General features: G+C 40.7%; 1 protein-coding gene across 1 annotated transcript in view; it reads right to left on the bottom strand.

Moving 5' to 3' along the window:
- Nucleotides 1-21,300, bottom strand: part of LOC141105648 (alpha-2-macroglobulin-like) — a 235,574-nt gene that overhangs the window by 196,650 nt on the left and 17,624 nt on the right. Inside the window, exons 3-8 of the mRNA XM_073595624.1 lie at nt 20,056-20,215; nt 16,387-16,439; nt 10,988-11,008; nt 9,012-9,165; nt 5,503-5,587; nt 4,113-4,230 (exon numbers count right to left, since the gene is read on the bottom strand). Of these exons, the coding sequence (XP_073451725.1) occupies nt 4,113-4,230; nt 5,503-5,587; nt 9,012-9,165; nt 10,988-11,008; nt 16,387-16,439; nt 20,056-20,215 (591 nt within the window). The remainder of the gene's footprint in view (nt 1-4,112; nt 4,231-5,502; nt 5,588-9,011; nt 9,166-10,987; nt 11,009-16,386; nt 16,440-20,055; nt 20,216-21,300) is intronic.

Here is a 21,300-nt window from a genome sequence, read left to right as displayed (position 1 = left end):
GTTTACACACACTTTAGGCTTCTTGCGTGCCATTGAGACTGTGGTGGTGAGATATCTGCAGTTCTCTGTTCTTGGGATAGTTTTTATCAGGAAATCTCACTATCCCTGACAGGTAGGGGTATGGGGTTAATGTAATAAAGGAGTAGAGCATGTTCACTTTGCTATGTGAATTTTCACTTAGCTGAAATTCACATAGTATATAACACCCAGCTATATAAAAGGAAAATTTAAAGCACAATTAAAACAAAAATGCTGACAGATAGAATGTTTGACAGAATAAACCCTATGGTGGCTCCTGAATCCCATTTAATTTTTTTATTTTTTTTGCTGCAGAGGTTTCTTTAAGTATTTTTGCATAGAAATTATTGAACTGTGTTTCAGAAAAACAGAGACAGGACTCCCAATCCCTATAATGGACAGTAAAATGTAGAGAGGGAGACAGAGCTCGCTCTAATGGATGATGGGATTTTTGGGGGAGATGATGTTTCTGTTTGAAGTGAGCTAGTACCACAATAATTATTATAAAAATATAAATTTTATTGAAAACATATGCAATATACAGTACAAAAGTTCCGATCAAATGCCATACTAACCGTACAAAAGCTTGTGCTATGAAATCAGTTGTGATCAGCCAACATGTTTCGCTTATTTTGCTTCATCAGGGCATTATAGACATCACAGATTTCATCTGGTCTATTACAGACAGGAGGGCCACTGAATAATCATTCCTACAGCCACATGTCTCTCTAGGAATCACCTGGAGCAAGTTGACCCAAGGATGCCAGATCCTAATAGGCGATGCCGATGGGGGAACTGGACCGTGTAAACAACAGGTGATGGTCTTATAACGGTGTGTGGACGCACTCTATAATGCCCTGATGAAGCAAAATAAGAAAAACATGTTGGCTGATCACAACTGATTTCATAGCACAAGCTTTTGTATGGTTATAGTATGGCGTTTGATCGGAACTTTTGTACTGTATATTGCATATGTTTTCAATAAAATTTATATTTTTATATTAATTATTGTGGTACTAGCTCACTTCAAACAGATACATCATCTCCCCCCAAAAATACCATCATCCATTAGAGCGAGCTCTGTCTTCCTCTCTACATTTTAAGTATTTTTGCTTGCCCATGATTGAATGATGGAAGTTAACAGAGCTTTATCAGATTCCTTTGCCAAGTGAAAATGCTTAAATTAACCCTTATGAGTGAGACAATACCTGCTGTAACATGAAGGCGGTGGTCAGTTCAGCCCACTAAGGTTCCACCTTAATTAAAATTACATTTTGGGTTGTGAAAGAATTTTGTATATACACTCACAAAAGTGAGTACACCCCTCACATTTCTGTAAATATTTTATTATATCTTTGCACGCCACAACACAACACATTTGTGTCTTTGCTTTGCACGCTACAACACATGCAGCCTGACTGGCAGAACAGATTGTGAAGATCCCCCCACTTGCTGTCAAAACAGGGAGCGGGATACGGTGCATCTGTTACATGTTACACCCTGAATGTATGTACAGTACCTGACCGCTAGATTGTGTTTCCAGCGCGATACCATCGTGCTGGTTCTCGGCGACAGGGTACTGTGCATGTCACGCTGGCTCACTCATCGGGAAAGGAAAACTTTGTTTTCCTTTCCCGATGAGTGACAGGCAGGGCTGACAGCTGTCTGGTATGAATCCTGAGGGGGAACGCTGCGCTTAATTTTAAATGAAAAAAAACGGCGTGGGTTTCCATCCCCAGGAGCATACCAGGCCCTTAGGTCTGGTATGCATTGTAAGGGGAACCCCCTATGCAGAAAAATTGGCGTGGGGGTCCCCCCAAAATCCATACCAGACCTTTATCCATGCACACAGCCTGGCCGGCCAGGAAAGGGGGTGGGGACGAGCGAGCACCCCCCACCCCAAAGCACCTTGTCCCCATGTTGATGAGGACAAGGGCCTCTTCCCAACAACCCTGGCCGTTGGTTGTCGGGGTCTGTGGGCAGGGGGCTTATCGGAATCTGGGAGCCCCTTTAATAAGGGGGCCCCCAGATCCCGGCCCCCCACCCTGTGTGAATGAGTATGGGGTACATGGTACCCCTACCCATTCACCTAGGGAAAAGTGTCAATAAAAAAAAACACAGCACACAGATTTTAAGAGTAATTTATTATGCAACTCCGGGGTCTTCTTCCGACTTCGGGGGGTCTCCTTCCGACTTCTCCCAGTGTTCGGACTCTTCTCCCGGGCCCCACCGCTATCTTCTTCCAGCTCTTTTTGCCAGCGAGGGGCCCGGTCTGCTGCTGCTGTCTTGTTGCTGCTGTCTTGTCGCCACTGTCTTGTCTTGTCGTACCCCATACTCATTCACACAGGGTGGGGGGCCAGGATCTGGGGGGCCCCTTATTAAAGGGGGCTCCCGGATTCCGATAAGCCCCCCCGCTCGCAGACCCCGACAACCAACGGCCAGGGTTGTCGGGAAGAGGCCCTTGTCCTCATCAACATGGGGACAAGGTGCTTTGGGGTGGGGGGTGCTTTGGGGTGGGGGTGCCCCCCTCCCCCAAGGACCCACCCCCCATGTTGAGGGCATGTGACCTGGTAAGGCTCAGGAGGGGGGGCGCTCGCTCGTCCCCACCCCCTTTCCTGGCCGGCCGGGCTGCGTGCACGGATAAGGGTCTGGTATGGATTTTGGGGGGACCCCATGCCGATTTTTCAGTGTAGGGGTTCCCCTTACAATCCATACCAGACCTAAGGGCCTGGTATGCCCCTGGGGATGGAAACCCACGCCGGTTTTTTCATTTAAAATTTAGCGCTGCATTCCCCCTCAGGATTCATGCCAGACAGCTGTCAGCACTGCCTGTCACTCATCGGGAAAGGAAAACAAAGTTTTCCTTTCCCGATGAGTGAGCCATCTCGGCGCTGGCTCCCGTGACGGGTCTCGCAGGTGTCAAATCTCGCCGAGAAATGCGGCGAGATTGACACAATATCGCGGTCACCTACTGTAACATGTTACAAAAGGTGAATTACTCCTTTAAACTGGCTAAAATCTAGTAGAATTGTGTTACAAATGGTTTCATTTAAGAGTGTTCTTGCAATTTTCTAATCATTAGTGGAGTCAATTTCAATTCCACAGAGGAGAAAATTCGAAGGAGCAGGAAGGAACAAACAGATTTCTAATGCCCGTACACGCGATCAGATTTTCCGATGGGAAATGTTGTGAGCTTGTTGGTGGAAAATCCGACCGTGTGTATGCTCCATCGGACATTTGTTGGCGGACTTTCCGCCAACAAATGTTGGCTAGCATGTTCTCAAATTTTCCGCCAACAAATGTGTGCTGTTGGATTTTCCGATGGTGTGTACACATGTCTGTTGGACAAAAGTCCAAAGTACAAACATGCATGCTCGGAATCAAGGATGAGCCGGACTTGTAAAGCTCGGTCTTGTAAAACTAAGATTCGTAATGGAGATATCACATCAACTCGCCGTACGTCTTGTACGTCACTACGTTCGTAATTGTTGGCCAACATTTGTGTGACCGTGTGTATGCAAAACAAGTTGAAGCCAACATCCTTCGAACAAAAATCCACGGTTTTGTTGTCAGAAAGTCTGATGGTGTGTACGAGGCATAACAGTGTATGTGGTTTTCATTCGATAAAATCCAGTCAATCCAAAACTGAATGGTAAAAGCTATACAAATGTTGAACTACTTTAAAGATGAAGTTCGTAAAACTGTCGAGAGAATATACTACGTACTGAGAGTTTTTGTACAAATTCTTGTAAAAAATGTATTTTCAAAGTGAGAATGAGAAAGGGAGGAGAAAAAGATTTTTTGTTCAGATAAATTGTTTTCTGCCAAGCTAAGTTTGTACGTTAGATAGAGAAGCCATATGTCTATGACTAGCCTTAGAAAAGTTTGTCAGAATGTAAAATGCTGAGATCAACAAAATTTTCCCTGTAGCTCATTGACACTTTCAAATTATTTATAGTTTATTTGGACTGGGAGCCTGTGTCCTCTTACAAAAGATCATATGCTTTACAGATTCTCTTCAAAATTGTAAGGGGGCTCCCCAGTTTGTTCTTTATTGTCTAGTTCAGATTTAGCTGCCATTCTGTGGCACCTACCTTTCCGCTGAATTTAGCACAGATATTGTTTTTCTTCCCTCGTCTCCACCGATATGAATAACGCTGTCGGCACACAGTGGCTGTATAGTTTCCTTGAACTGGCTTCCCATAAGTGTATCTAAAAGGTATAACAAATTTCTACAATGTGTTATGTTTTTACAAAGCATTATTTAGAAAACTTTTACACCCACTTTTACAACTCTTCAGCATTCCTCTCTAAACTGTGCACTCTAAACGAATTGGATATTTAAAAAAAAAATTTTCTCAGCACCTACTGTATATCTGCTGTATTCATTTTTTTACTTCCTCCTCCCTGGCCGTGGCCCATCGCATCATTTCCTGTTTGCAATGCCTTCTGGGAAGGGGCGGCAACTTCCTCTGACACTGTCGTTGCTATGGAAACCTGACCTGAAACCTATTACACTGCTTGTGCTGCACTGAGCATGTGTGAGATCTGCAAGGATGAGATCCAGGAAGAAATACAGTCTGGCTTCAGATGCCCACACTTAAGATGGTCACGGCCTGCTTTAAGTTTATAAAATAACAAACTACTGCTATAAACTAACAAAACAGACCTTAGTTTACAGACTAACTTTACTAGAATACATTAAGCTTGTGTATTATAGGGGTATTTTTATTTAAAAAGTATAATTTCGTCCGGAACACCACTTTAAGTCATGTGATTTCTTTCTTCCAGCCACTAAGCAGTATCTGCATTAACCACTTCCGAACCGCCCACTGTCGTTATAACTTGGCTGTTTAAAGAGGAGTATTGTTGTTATGGCAGCAGCTAGCTGCCATAACCCCGGTATCCTCTTCTTCAGTGAGCGGTCTGGTTTCAGATAAAAGTGGTCTCTGCTGCAGATTCGCTGCAGGATCACTTTTATCGGCAGCGGGAGAGGGCCCCCCCTCCCGCCGTGTTCCAGTACCCTCCGCCGCTTAACGGAGCCATCGGCAGCGGCGGAGGCAATCGGATCCTTCTAGCGGCCTGACATGGAGATGAGTGAGGGGAAGATGGCCCCCACCCGTCTCCATATCATTGCAGGGCAGAAGCGACATCAAAACATCATTTCCAACTATAGCTCTTAAAGGGCCATTTGTTTTTTCATTTTATTAAATGACAATTTTTTTATTGCATTTTAGTGTAAATATGAGATCTGAGGTCTTTTTGAAAATCTCATAATTTAAGAGGTCCTGTCATGCTTTTTTTCTATAACAAGGGATGTTTACATTCCTTGTAATAGGAATAAAAGTGACACAATTAAAAAAAAAAAAGTGTGAAAAAAAAAAAAAAGGTAAAATAAATAAGAAAAAAAAAATTAAATTTTAAATGCGCCCCGTCCTTGTGTCTTCTATGTATCCATTCATCCTTATTGGAGTTCAGACTCACCTTCCACATATGTGAAGTGGGAACTGCTCACTGTTAAACATAACAACCTTGGGGAACTGAAGAGTAACTTCAAACTTTGGAAGAACTGTAGAGGAAGATTTGAGTTGGTGATGACTACTGATAAGTAAACCAATCCGTGCAAATTATAATACGAGTCAAACTGAAACAACAAGCTTTACTCTGACATTTGGGGATAATAAGTAATTCAATTGTGAAATTTTGGCATTTTATTGAAAATATGACTAATCATGCAAAAAAACTGTCTTTTATTCAAGGATAGTGATCACATGAAACCATTTATTATCGCATAGTTTTGTGGCTCCTTATAAAATCATAATAATAACTGAAATCACCCAAATGGCCCTGATCAAAAGTTTACATACCCTGGAATGTTTGGCCTTGGTACAGACACAGAAAGTGCACATACGGGTTAAAATGGCAATTAAAGGTTAATTTCTCACATTTGTGGCGTTTTAAATCACACTTAGTGTCTATGTATAAATAGTCAATGAATTTGTTAGCTCTGGACACATGGATGCACTAAGCAGGCTAGAGACACTGTGCTATGAAGAGGTAGAAAAGAACAGTCAAAAGACCTGTGTAACAAAATAATGGAACTTTACAAAGATTGAAAAGGATATAAAAAGATATCCAAAGCCTTGAATATGCCAGTCAGTACTGTTCAATCCCTTATTAAGAAGTGGAAAATTCGGGGCTCTTTTGATACCAAGCCAAGGTCAGGTAGACCAAAAAAGATTGCAGCCACAACTGGTGGAAGTATTACCCAGGATACAAAGAAAAACCCACAGGTAACCTCAAGAGAAATACAGGCTGCTCTCCAAAACGATGATGTGGTTGTTTTTAAGGAGCACAATTCAACGATACTTGAACAAAAAAGAGCTGCATTGTTGAGCTGCCAGAAGGTAGCCCTTACTGCACCAATGCCAGAAAAAAGCCCAGTGAGGCATGTTAAGGTGTTGTTGGACATATTATGACCAGGCTTTTTTATGCAACTTGTGCAGTAAATGCTTCTTTCTGGCAACTTGACCATGCAACTCTTTTTTGTTCAAGTATCATCGTATTGTGCTCCTTAAAAACAACCACACCATCTTTTTCCAGAGCAGCCTGCATTTCTCCTGAGGTTACCTGTGGGTTTATCTTTGTATCCAGAACAATTCCTGTGGCAGTTGTGGCTGAAATCTTTCTTGATCTACCTGACCTTGGCTTGGTATCAAGAGATCCCCAAATTTTCTACTTCTTAAATGATTGAACAGTACTGACTGGCATATTCAAGGCTTTTGATATCTTTTTTTATCCTTTTCTATCTTTGTAACGTTTCATTACCTTGTTACGCAGGTCTTTTGACTGTTCTTTTCTGCTCCCCATGGCTTAGTATCTAGCCTGCTTAGTGCATCCATGTGAGAGCTAACAAACTCATTGACTATTTATTAGGGTTGTACCGATACCACTTTTTTAAGACCAAGTACAAGTACCAATAATTTAATTTAAGTACTCGCCGATACTGATTACGGATAGTTTTTTTAATGTCAACCTCTGCTACCCCCCAATCCTTTGATTGGCTTCCGCTCACCCAAAAAATACAATTAAAATTACTAACAATAACTTAAAAGCCATCTACAACTCTACCCAGCTACATCACTAACTCAGCCTCAAAATAGTAACAAAACCACTCTCTTCATTCCTTTTAAGACCTCCTGCTCTCTAGCTCCCTTGTTATCTCCTCCAATGCTGGCCTCCAGGACTTCTCCTGAGCCTCTCCCATGTAACTTCCTACCCCAACTTCCTACCCCAATCTGCAAGATTATCTTCTACTCTGTCCACTTTTAGACAATCCCTGAAAATCATTTTCTTCAGAGAAACCTATCCGCTTCCACCTAACAACTGTATTTTCATTTTCTTCATTAGCTAAGCCCCCACAGTTAATACCTGTTGTATCACTTGACCATCCAGTTTAGATTGTAAGCTCTAAGAGCAGGGCCCGCTGATTCCTCCTGTATTGAATTGTATTGTAACTGTACTGTACTGTTGTAAAGTAATGTGCAAATTCTTGACTCTATATAAATCTTAAATAATAATAATTGCTTGTGTTGGAAGTCCCACATTTCTTTATGGCATAAATATTTTTGGCTTGCATTGAAAGTCCAAAATTTCTTAATGACATAAATATTTTTTTGCCTGTGTTGGAAATCCCTGCTTTTTTTATGGTTTAACCCCTTCCCGCCGACCGAACGCATATATGCGTACTCGGCTTTCCGGGGTTATACCGGGATGATGCCCGCAGCTGCAGGCATCATCCCGGTACCGTTGTTTTCAGCGGGCGATCGGCTACCCGAGTATAACAACCGATGCGGCTAAAAGCCGCTCGGCTGTTATACCGGAGGAGCGGGAGGGGACATCCCCCCCCTCCCGCCGCCTCCCGCCGCTGTTACCGGGCCTCCCGATCGCACGCAATACTTTGAAGTGTAAAGGAGGGATGGGGGGTCTTTTAGACCCCCCATCCCTCCATAAAGAGTACCTGTCACCACATATTACTGTCACAAGGGATGTTTACATTGCTTGTGACAGCAATAAAAGTAAAAAAAAAAAAAAAAAAATTTAAACACAATTTATGAAGTACAAAAATAAATAAATTAAATTAAAAAAAAAAAAAAAAATTTTAAAGTGCCCCTGTCCCCGCGAGCTCGCGCAGCGAAGAAAACGCATACGGAAGTCGAGCCCGCATATGTAAACGGTGTTCAAACCACACATGTGAGGTATCGCCGCGATCGTCAGAGCGAGAGCAATAATTCTAGCCCTAGACCTCCTCTGTAGCTCAAACCTGGTAACTGTAAAAATTTTTTAAATCGTCGCCTATGGAAATTCAAAGGTACCGTAGTTCGTCGCCATTCCACGAGTGCGTGCAATTATAAAGGGTGACATGTTTGGTATCTATTTACTCGGCGTAACATCATCTTTCACATTATACAAAAAAATTGGGGTAACTTTACTGTTTGGATTTTTTAAAATACATGAAAGTGTCACTTTTCCAAAAATTTGCGTTTAAAACACCGCTGCACAAATACCGTGTGATAAAAAATATTGCAACAATCGCCATTTTATTCTCTAGATTCTCTGCTAAAAAAATATATATAATGTTTTGGGGTTCTAAGTCATTTTCTAGCAAAAAATACGGATTTTAACTTGTAAACACCAAATTTCAAAAATAGGCTTAGTCATGAAAGGGATAAACATTTTTGTTGAAAGTGCCTCATTTTATAACATATAAATTAAAATCACAAAACAGCATACTCCCATACAAGGAAAGCTTTTAAAATGCAGAATTACCCATTTTGAAAATTTGTGATTCACAGGGCTAAGCTTTGACCCAGGTTTGAGATTGTGAAACTTGTGAATCACCAACAGATGAAGGTTTTAATAATTCACTGACTTCTAGAGATAATGACATAACCCAATAGTAATACATACAGAGTTGTAGGAAAATTCCTCACCATATTCCTCCACAGAGATGGTATGAACTGTGTCCTTCACCCGGATGGAGTATTCTCCCAGTGTAGGCTCAGAGGAGAGTGGAAGGGAGAGCTCAGCCATTCCATGACCAAGGGTCACATTCAGCCACTGGCCAATACGATTCTTTCCTGGGTCCTTAAAAGAAAACATGGGTTACTTTTAATTTCTTCTATTTAAAACTCCTAGTTCTAAGACCACACTGTCCTGACTTGATGGTTAGAAGCACTGAATCATGGGAGATGAAGTTTGGGGAATAAGCTTTATCATGGCAGTTAATTGACTATTGGACTACAATTCCCAATGTGAGCCGGGTATAAAGAAAGAAAGCTGTATTTTCACAAAATGAATACTGCAGGATTTCCTCATGCTGTGAGGAGATCGATGTGTGTAGATCACTGCTCCTCTGTGCACATCAACCTGCTACAAACCTGTGGCCATTTGCTGAGGACCAGAGTCAGGCAGATCCAGAAGTGAGCTGACATCTGAACAGTGGGACATCTGTTGATGTATCACTGGGACTGGTGAGAGGAACTGGCCATCTAACTGGCAGCATTACTTAATGCATGCAGACTTTACTGGGACTGTACTCATGTGCACCACCATAAAGACTGGGCCCCAACACTAGCCAGCTGAAGAACTAGGGCTAAAGACTGTTTACTCAGATAGCTGCTTCACAAAAATGTTGTCTATTGTCCATAGTAAGAGATACCACTTTAGGGAGTCCTAAATCTCAGCACTGCCATTCATATAGAGTGCACCCTAAAATGGATATAGCCTACTGTTTACAGAGGAAATATCACTGTTTTCTAATGCCATTATGTATTGCTGATATTGTGGATTACCAGGTTTACTCTAATTTAGCTTTACAGAACTTCATTTTCTATGCTGCTATAGACTAGTGAACATATTGTCAAGTGAACTGTGATTGCCCTAATCCTTTATGTAGTCATTTATGTGCATACTGATATTTACAGCAACCCATAACAATATATTCGGTTCATTCCCCCTTTTTTGAAATTACGTGGACTATGCAGTTCTGACACAAACATGGAGAAATGAAAACTATAACTTTTACTGACTACCAGGGCCGGGGCAAGGGGTGAGCAAATGGGATGGCTGCCCTGGGTACTGTGGTATCATATGGGGTGAGGGGGGCACCACAAGGAGGTAGGGGGAGGGGATTTGTGTTGGGAGGGGGAATAAGAATTGTTTTAGAAGTGGAAATTTGGGGAGGTGTGATAGGAGTGGTGATTTGAGGGTATTTGTGTTGGGAGGGGAGATGGGGGGAAAAGATTTGTGCTAAGAGGGGTAATTTTGGGAGGTTTGTACTAGAAAAGGTAATCTGGTAGGGGGGATTTTTTTGGGGGGTGGTATTTGTGCTAACAGAGATGATTGGGGTATTTGTGCTAAGAGTAGAATTTTTTTGGGGGGGGGATTGGGGAGAATTTGTGCCAGGAAGGGGATTTGGATTGGGGTGAGGATTTGTGTTCACAGAGAAAATTTGAGGGGTAGAGGAATTGTTCTAGCGGGGGTGATTATATTTGGGGGGTGGATTTGTGCTGGTGGCATATGGGGAAAAAGATGATTTTAGCTGGGGGGGTTGGGTGGGGCAAAGCTTTTTGCTAGGAAAGGGATTGCAGCAGGGGGCAGATTTGTATTGGGAGGAGGTGAAATTTATGGTAAAGGGGTAAGGATGCAGATTAGTGCTCGATTTTTATTTATTTTTTCTTTGGGGGGGTTTGCTTACACATAATGCTCATGCATCTTGGGGAGGGGGGACACAATTTGGCATGTTCACCCTGGGCTCTGGATGACCTTGTCCCAGCACTGCTGACTACAACTTAGAAAACAAGCAAACAAAAATTAGGAGATAGCATTAGGATAAAATAATGAAATCCTAAGTTTAAAATATCATAATGCTATTAGTTTTGACTTAAATATGAGTTAAATATTTTACCTGCAGTTCTATGACTGGAAGCTAAAAAAAGAAAGACAAAAGAAAGATAATTAAAATTATGAATACAAAATATTAACTCCTATTTGCATTAGCTGTATTTATAGGTAACTGATTTCATTACGGTTGTAATACTATTTTATTATTATGGTTTTAATTATTTAAATAACTATAAACTGTTTTATTTTTTTTTTTACATTTAAATGGGAGTAACTTTATAATATTATGGGTTCATTATGGGTTCACAATGTTCACCCAATTTCAAAAATTTTCTAATTAGATCTAATATGTAAAATGTGTGACCTTGGGTGAAAGTTGTATGAAGCTTGGATGAAAAAAAAATAGATCTTTGTGTCTGCCAGTAATTTCAATTTTTTTTCCTGTGTTCCTAAAAATAATGTTGGACTAAATTCAAAGCAAACCTGTGCTTTGTTCATTCAGTGTAGACATGTGCACTACCAAAAAATGTGTTTGTTTTCATTTCATTTGTTTTTATTTTATTTATTTTTTTCGTTTTTCGGGTCATTCGTTATGATTTCAATTTGTAAATTCGAAAATTTGTAAATTCATAAATTCGAAAATTCATAAATTTGTAAATTTAAAAATTCGTAAATTTGAAAATCCAAAAATAGGAAAGAAAATCCGAAAGAATAACTAACTAGCTAACTAATAATATCTAACTTAAATTACAGGTATTAGAATTTCCCTTTAAATTTTGCCTTTGAAGTTACGAATTATCCGAAATAACGAATGCCACATCTAAACAAATGGAACGGAACATGTTAATAATAAATAATAATAATAAAACGTTTTTATTATTATTATTGTTATTTATTATTATTAATTCATTAAGTCCCATTCGTTTAGATTCGTTATTTAGGATAATTTGTAACTTTTGGATAAATTGCACAGCTACTGTAAGCAGAAAAAAGGGTCAACAATGCCCATTTGCAGCCTCACTGAGCCCATTTGCAGCCATAGGTCCCCGAACTTCAAACTCGGTAGTTAAGGGTTCCTAGATGCCCCCTAGCTGCAGCCAAAATTTGGGGTTTCTGGACCCAAAGGGTACCGAAATTACATTACTGTATCTCTGGGCCACTTGGTGCTAGGAACCCCAGATTTGGTGTACAACATATCCAAAGCTGGGGTTCCTAGCAACAAGTCGGTTCGGAAAATGTCAAGCCCTTTTCTGCAGCAGAGAATGACTTTTTCTGAACTGATTTTGGGGCCCTGTATCTCGGGACCACTTAGTGCTAGGAACCTCAAAGTTGATGTGCAAACCCAGTGGAACTAGCACTACAACATATCCAAAGCTGGGGTTCTTAGCACCAAGTGGCCCCCGAGATACGGAGCCCAAAATTCAGTTCGGAAAATGTCATTCTCTGCTGCAGAAAAGTGCTTGACTCGAGTATAAGCCGAGAGGGGCATTTTCAGCACAAAATTGCTTATATAAGTTAATTAATATTAATAGCTTATACTCGAGTATATACGGTAGTTAGATATTATTTCAGATTTTCGAATATTAGAATTTACGAATATTCTGAAAAGTTTGTTTAAACAGGTTTTCCTTAATTTGGATATTTCTGAATTAACAAATTTGACGAAATTCGGAACGAAACGAATTGTAGTGTCTAATTTAGTGTGAAAGCAACAGGTTTCACCAGCACATATTTCACTTCCTTGTTCAGCGCTGGAAGCTGAAGGAAATACCCACTATATATGAGCATGTGACACTTCATGTGACTGTGCTGGGCCAATCATTGTTGTGACAAGGGGGGGCATAGGCCTGTGTAAGTCAGGAAACTCCCGATACCTAATGACCCCACAGTGTTTCAACAGAATGAAGAAAGCTCTCATATGATTCCAATAAAGGCCACTGCAAGATAAGCCCACTGTCATTGTTTATTATGCAGGGGCTTTTAGTGTAAATTTTAGGAGTGTTTTCTTCATGCTGTTTCAGGGGTTGGGAAAGTGGTAATGCAGTCAGCCTTGTAGGTTCTCCATCCGACACTCCTGGAAGTGTCAATATTGTCCTATGATTGCAACAAAGATATCTATGCAGAATGTAGTCAAATCTTTACTCTTAAAACAGATTCTCTACGTGTCTCTTGTTTTCAAAGTAGCAGGTGGCAAAAGGGTCTCTTTACAGTGTACCTGTAGTAAATACTCTTAACAATGAACCATGGGTATTAACATCATAGTTACAGTTATTTAGGTTAAAAAAAGACATAAGTCCATCTAGTTCAACCAAAAAAAAAATAAAAAATATAATCCCGTATACCCAATCCTATACCCACAGTTGATCCAGAGGAAGGCGAAAAACCCCAACAAAGCATGATCCAATTTGCTACAGCAGGGGAAAAAAATCCTTCCCGATCCCCCGAGGGGCAATCAGATTTTCCCTGGATCAACTTTACCTATAAATATCAGTACCCAGTTATATTATGTACATTTAGGAAAGAATCCAGGCCTTTTTTAAAGCAATCTATTGAGCTGGCCAGTACCACCTCTGGAGGGAGTCTATTCCACATTTTCATAGCTCTTACTGTGGAGAAACCTTTCCATATTTGGAGAGGAAATCTCTTTTCCTCTCCAAATGTAAAGAATGCCCCCTTGTCCTCTGTGATAACCTTAAAGTGAATAACTCAACACCAAGGTCACTATATGGACCCCTTATGTATTTGTACATGTTGATCATATCCCCCCTTAATCTTCTCTTCTCAAGAGGGAATCAATTCAGTTGTTCTCTTTACTCATAGCTGAGCTCCTCCATGCCTCTTATCAGTTTGGTTGCCCTTCTCTGTCCCTATTCCAGTTCCCCGATATCCTTTTTTGAGAACTGGTGCCCAAAACTGAACTGCATATTCCAGATGAGGTCTTACTAATGATTTGTACAGGGGCAAAATGATAACTCTCTCTCTTGAGTCCATACCTCTCTTAATACAAGAAAGGATTTTGCTCGCTTTGGAAACCGCAGCTTGGCATTGCATGCTACTATTAAGCTTAACATCAAACACTAACCAAGTTGTGTTGACTGTAGAGACTGTTCAATGTGCATTAGCTGCACCCTGGGAGCCTCAAGATGTCCTATATCAATATTGACTTTGCAGAAAGTTAAGTATAAGCACACCTCAAAGTTGAAGCACACCTCACAATATAATAAAAATGCCTTTCATTTGGTTTTAAGACACCCAAAAGTATTGGGGAATGCTATGTCTGCAAACAAACTTGGAAAGCTTGGAAATACTATGAAGCAGCTGAGGCCAGTTGGTTGGTCGGCGGCACCCTCCCCCCCACCGGCACTTACCTCATCTAGGTTGTGGGCTCCTACAGGCAGGTTGCGGGCTCCTACGGGCGGTGGGCGTGTTGGGGTCCTATGGGCAGCAGGCGGGTTGCGGGCAGTGGGTCCTGTGTCCTCTCCTCCTCTTCTGCATCATGATGGCTTCCGCCGTGCAGCTCCTCCCTCCTCCTCCTAAACATCCAATAGGATCAGCTGTCCTGTCAACCAATCTGGTGACGGGTCTCAAGACCCACTTCCTGATTGGCCGGAAGGAGGATCAGTGTGGCGAGAGTGAATATTCATTCGCTATTGCCACGCAACTGGGTGGGATCGGGGTGCAGTGCTCTGCGCCCCCAAGCTCACCCTTTTTTAGAGGGCTCTGGCTCAAATCACGTGCTTCAAAAAAATACACCCCTGACATTGAAATCCATGCGTCTGGCACCCTGCATGTAGATCAGGGAGCCGGATTCACGGATGGGGGGGTGGCCCCCGTGCGCCCCTAATGGATGGGCTACCGCTGCTGTTATAGCCTCTGTATATGCAAGGTGATGGAATTCTTGTGAGAATATCACTGAGAGATACAAGAAGTCAGAATGTGAACCAGGCTTAAACAGTAATAGTTTTGACTGAATTTGTCTTTTAAAGAAACACACACACACAACGTCCACTTCCAGAGGTGTATATTAAGAGGGCGTAGGGGATTCCAACCCCCTCAGAGCATCCATTGCACAGCGCAGCAGGGAGTGCTGACAGCGTTCCGGCCTCTATAAGCTATGCATTCCTGTGCTCTGCACTCTGTTTCTTATGCACTTCTGAACCCTGTGACCCTTTGTGCGATATGCACTTAAGCTGTAAACTTCCCACTACAATTTCGCCATAGGCACAAATCTTCATCTTCGTCATGCCTAATTTTTTCCTCCATGTCCCTAAGGTACAAAGCATGAGGGCGGGCAACTAGAATTTTCAGAAGGAGTTGAGCAATAGCAGCCTCAGCTTTAAAAATCAAGAAAATATATTTATAATCAATAATGTGCACATGAGAACCATTAAGGAAAAAAAATTAAAAAAGGAAAGGATGGAGAACAATCTAAGCTACCACCGCAAAAATTTAAATTGCATTAAAATGTAAATAATAATGAGGTTTTTTTTGTTCTATGGTAAGGTTTTGATTTTTATAGTTTCATTAATTTCTTACTCGTGTGTATTTATGTCTTACAAGTCTATCCTTTAGCTTTGAAGGGCTGTAAAAATGAATGAGCATGACAATTATAAGTAGCAGTGGCCGCCGGTGGTAATTCTTTTTTGGGGGGGCGGCAAACAGTGCCATCACCATCCCACCCCCTCCCCCAGTCGGTCGGGTCCGGAGCACTTACCCCATCTATTGTCGGGCAGCGCTTCTCACAGGCTTCACCAGCGGATTCCCCTGCTCTCCGTGAGTATCACGGTGGCTTCCCTTGCTCTCCGCGGGTATCCCGGTGACAGCAGCTTTCCCTTTCCCTGCCCACTGCTGCTTCCATTTCTTCCCTCCTCCTCAGCGGGCAATCAGGCCGCTTCTCTTTTCGGCCAATCGGAAAACGGGTTTCGAGAAGAATCAGTGTTTCAATAGCAAATATTCGTTTGCTATTGTAACATACCAGGGTGGGCTCATAGCACAATGCTCTGCACTCTGAGCCCACCCTATTTTGAAGCCTATTAGAGCCTCTGGCTCTAATCAGGTGCTTAAAAAAACACCCCCGCCGTTGGAATTCATGCATGAAAAGGGCTGGATTCATGGATAGACGGGGCGGATGTGGGTAGGAGAGGCCCTGCTATGAAGCTCGTAACAGTTAGTGTCATAGTTACAGGAAGAGTTGCCTTAAGGCAGGGTATCACTTATTGTTGAGAGTTTGATTAAATCTTTCCCGGCATAATGTGTCTCAGTGCTGCAGGAAATTGGGTCTATGTTTATGAAAATAGCGACTGAAAGTCTAGAAGCACTGAGCAGGTGATGACTGCTTTCACTGTCAGTTACCTGGTGCTGCTGCTTTTATTTTTACTGGTTCCTTCTAAATACAGGTTCACTTTAAACTGTCAGCTAGTACTTTTTCTTGGAAGAATTCAAAAACAAACCTTACATACTTACCACAATGTCTTTGGGTTGAAGATCTTCATTCATAGATAGAATTCTGAACATTACTGCAAAAGACAAATTTAATTTGTTGTTTTTATGCTTTCATTCTGATCTTAGAGGTTTTTTATTAATGTACCAAAAAGTTCTATTTTGTATCTTAGATAATTAAATAATGCAATTCTATGTATAATTTGTAATTATACATGTACAGCCATATTTGCATATTATATATGCAGACTTTGCTTCCCACTTTGCAGTGCTTTGTGCTTCATTACTCCTATTCATGATGCACGTCTACGAGTTGGTCAATTCAATAAAAACAATGCACTCCCCAGGTAACTGATAATCTTATAACAGAAGTTCAGCAGTTAAGCCTTGTACACAGGGGCAGAATGTTGGAGGACTTTTGCTGGTTAAAAAAAAAAAAAGCCGTCATTCTGCCCATGTGTATTTCGGTCTGTCGAACAGCCAACTTCTGTCAGACGCACATGCTGGAAAACCAGCAGCCGACCGACTCCCGATCAGCGTTCTTAGCCAATGATCAGAGTGTTCTGGCTGGGCGGCTGCCCCCCCTGTCAGAACACAACAGCTCAGCAGGGGAGATCACTGAACTAACCTTGCATGGTTAGTACAGCGGCTCCGACTGGAGCTGTCGTTTTTTTTTCGCTCAACCCCTGGTGTTGAACGAAAAAAAAGAATAGTGTGTACCTGGCTTTAGAAAGAGTCATTTCAGTGGATAATCTTTCCGGGCTCTAGTGCCAACTCTACAAATCTCCCAATAACAAAATTTCCAAAAGTCATCAATTATTTACAAAATGTTCAAAAGGTGTGCTTAGGAAAACGTACTATTTTGGTATTGCAGCCTACATCACATATGTGATTTTGTAGATTGACCATACAGATATATATATAGATATATAGATATATGGATATATAGATATATATATAGATATCTGGAGATATAGATATATATATAGATATCTATATATATCTATATATATATATAGATATATATAGATATATATAGATATCTATATATATCTATATATATCTATATATAAATATATAGATATATATGTATCTATCTATCTATCTATCTATCTATCTATCTATCTATCTATCTATCTATCTATCTATCTATCTATCTATCTATCTATCTACACACACACACGCACACAATGCTGTATTTGCCCCTTTCTGATTTGTTTTTTTTGCATATTTGTCACACTTAAATGACTCAGATCATCAAACTAATTTTATTATTACACAAAGATAACCCAAGTAAATACAAAATGCAGATTTTTAAATGATGTTTTCATTTATTAAGGCAAAAAAGTTGTCCAAACCTGCCTGGCTTTATGTGAAAAAGTAATTGCCCCTAGCCCTAATAACAGGTTGTGCCACCCTTGGAGGCAACAACTGCAATGAAGCGTTTGCGATAACTGCCAATGAGTCTTTTACATTGCTGTGGAGCAATTTTGACCCACTCTTCTTTGCAGAATTGTTTTAATTCAGCCACATTTTAGGGTTTTCCAGCATGAACGGCCTGTGAAAGGTCATGATACAGTATCTCAATTGGATTTAAGTCTGGGCTTTGACTAGGCCACTCCAAAATCTACATTTTGCTTTGTTTGAACCATTTGGAGGTGGACTTGCTGTTGTGTTTCAGATCATTGTCCTGCTGCATAAAACGAGTACACTTGAGCTTAAGGTCACCAAAATGATGGTCGGACATTCTCCTTTAGGATTTTCTGGTAGAGCTCAGAATTCCATCAATTCCATCAGTTCCATCAATTATGGTAAGTCGTCCAGGTCCTAAAGCTGCAAAGTAGCCCCAGACCATCACACTACCACCACCATATCTGACTGTTGGTATGATGTTCTCGTTATGAAATGCTGTATTCGTTTTAAGCCAGATGTAACGGGACACACACTTTCCAAAAAGTTACATTTTTGTCTCATCAGTCCATAGAATATTTGCCTAAAAGTCTTGGGGATAATCAAGATGTTTTTTGGTAAATGTGAAATGAGCCTTTGTGTTCTTTTTGGTCAGCAGTGGCTTTGGCCTTGGAACCCTCCCATGGATGCCAATTTTGCCTTTTTCTTATTGTTGAATCATGAACACTGATCTTACCTGGGGCAAGTGAGGCCTGTAGTTCTTTAGATGTTGTTCTGGGTTCTTTTATGACCTCCTGGATGAGTCGTCGTCATGCTCTTGGAGTAATTTTTATTCACTCCTGTGAAGGTTCACCACTGTACCAAGTTATCTCCATTTGTGGATAATGGCTCTCCCCATGGTTCACTGGAGTTACAAAGCCTTAGAAATGGCTTTAAAACCCTTCCTAGACTGATACATGTACATTATTTTGTTCTTAATCTGTTCTTGAATTTTTTTTAGATTGCGGCATGAAGTGTGGCTTTTTGTGATCTGTTAGTGTGCTTCACTTTATCAGACAGCTTCTATTTATGTGATTTCTTGATTCAACAGGTCTGGCAGTAATCAGGCCTGGATGTGGCAGGTGAAATTTAACTCAGCTTTCCAAAAAATTGTGGTTAATCACAGTTCATTCATGATTCAACATGGTAGGGGGAGGATTTTTACATAGGGCCAGACAGGTTTGAACAGCTTTTTTCCCTTAATAAATGAAATAATAATTTAAAATCTGCATCTTGGATTTAATCGGGTTATCTTTGTGTAAAATTAAAATTTGTTTGATGATCTGAATCATTTAAGTGTGAAAAATATGCAAAAAAATAGAAAATCAGGAAGGGGGCAAATACTTTTTCACATCACTGTATATATACACACATACATACATTTTGGACAGGCCAGTTATAAGTCAATTTTACACATCAAAAGGACTAACTATGTTCATTCAGATACCTTACCTTGGTATTAAGGGAATAACCTTCCTATCTAATTAGACATTTCAAATGAGATTATCTACAAGGGTTTGTAAAATGCAGATTGCCTACTTAGATATTTACGAGGGTAAAGAATGTGAGTTTTCCATAAGCAATACAAAAAAAAAGTATCTAATGATGGTAATTAGACTTGAGGGGTCAACATATCTTCATGGGAAATGGCATTCAAAGGGTAACTTGTTTACCTAGTAAACACTATAGTGACTTTAAATTGCTACTTACAGTAATTATAAGTGAAGTCTTTTCATGTTAAGATCAAAAGTGTTTTGTCAGCCAATCTGAATCCCTCCAGGTTTGCTTTCTGATAGTAAACTGTATTAGGGATGGTTCTTTTGGCTGAGTTATGGCAGGAGAAATTGGGCTCTTTCAAGGTGTCTGATGGTTGCATGAATATTCTGAGTATCCTGTACCCTGTCCATCTATCCTGTCTGTACCTCTGTCATCTGTTCTGAAGTCCAATAAATGTCTCTCTTTGAATGAACCAAGTAGCTACAGTAAAATTCAGTTTTTGGATTAGAGGAGTTGTACATTCCATATCGGCTAGCGAACACTTGCCTCAAAATCATTATTAATCCTCATCCATATAAATACATACTACTAGTTTTATAATAATAAAGTAAGTATTTTATGACTAGGTCACTCCCAGCATTTCCTGCATGGCACTTTTTCTGGTTGTTTTTACTTATTGCCTAGAATTGCTTTTCAAATATGAATTTATAACTTGCTGGAAGACCCCCTTTTTGACTAAACAGTTACCAGTTTGTCCCGGCTTGTACACAGCTTTGTCTGACTGAATCAGAAGGCTGGATCTTGTCTTCTTCACCAGAACTTTACTGCTCTTCACGATAGATTGCCCTGCATTTTCTATGGAGATGCTCAACGTGCCAACCACTTCCATCTGTTCAGGCGTGGGAACCTAAGCAAGAAAGCATAAAACACACTACAGTGTAAAAGACAGAACAGACCTTCAAGTGTCCATATGGTTGATTTACTTAAAGTGGTTGTAAAGTCAGAAGCATTTTTTATCTTAATGCATTCTATGCATGATAAAAAGCCTTCTGGGTGCAGCAGCCCCTGCCCCCCCAGCCCCCCTAATACTTACCTGAGCCCCATCTCTATCCAGCAATGTCCATGAGTGTCTCAGCCATCAAGGATTCTCCCTCCTGTCAGGTAGCCAATAAGGGGAGAGAGGGGGCGGGGCTGGGTCGGGGCTCCAAGTCTGAATGGATACACGGAGTTGTGACTCGGCTCGGGTGCCCCATAGCAAGCTGCTTGCTGTGGGGGCACTCAACAGGAGGGAGGGGCCAGGATCACAGAAGAGGGACCCGAGAAGAGGAGGATCCGGGCTGCTCTGTGCAAATCCACTGCAACAGAGAAGGTAAGTATAACATGTTTATTATTTTTATAAGTAAAAAAAACAAAACTTTACAATCACTTTAAGACAAATAGGCTGTTCATTTTGCAAGGTAATTATCTCCAGATGTTAGTGAATTAGGTGACTTCCTGCTGTATTGTATCTTCCAATCAGGTGCAAGCAAAAATTTTGTTTTTTATTTTACTTGCATGTGATTTGCTACATTCACTTAGCTCTAGGCAAAACTACAGGCATACAGGAGAATATGCAACTTTGCTGGTTATGTGAACATACAAGTAGGGAGCTGTATTGCATTTTCTTGTCATGTAAGAATATCAGAAATTTCTGAACAAAATCACAACCATAATGCAGGCAGTTACCAAAAACACAATACTGGATGAACTGGACTTCTTGCTACTTTTGACTTCCAGGACAAATGTACCAAAAATCAGTTATCATACATATAGTTATTGTAGTCTGAGAATACTACCTAATACTGTACCTGGAAAAAAAAAATGTTCCCTCTATTTCTATGTAGCAGTACAGAATCAAAGAGATCAAAGAAATGCAAGACTTGGCATTTTATTTAACTACTTCAGCCCCGGAAGTTTTCACCCCCTTCCTGACCAGAGCATTTTTTGCAATTT

This window comes from Aquarana catesbeiana, linkage group LG08 (assembly GCF_042186555.1).
Source record: "Aquarana catesbeiana isolate 2022-GZ linkage group LG08, ASM4218655v1, whole genome shotgun sequence".
Classification (NCBI taxonomy): domain Eukaryota; kingdom Metazoa; phylum Chordata; class Amphibia; order Anura; family Ranidae; genus Aquarana; species Aquarana catesbeiana.
The sequence above is the reverse complement of the archived record's forward strand: the minus strand, read 5'-3'. Positions and strand labels throughout refer to the sequence as shown.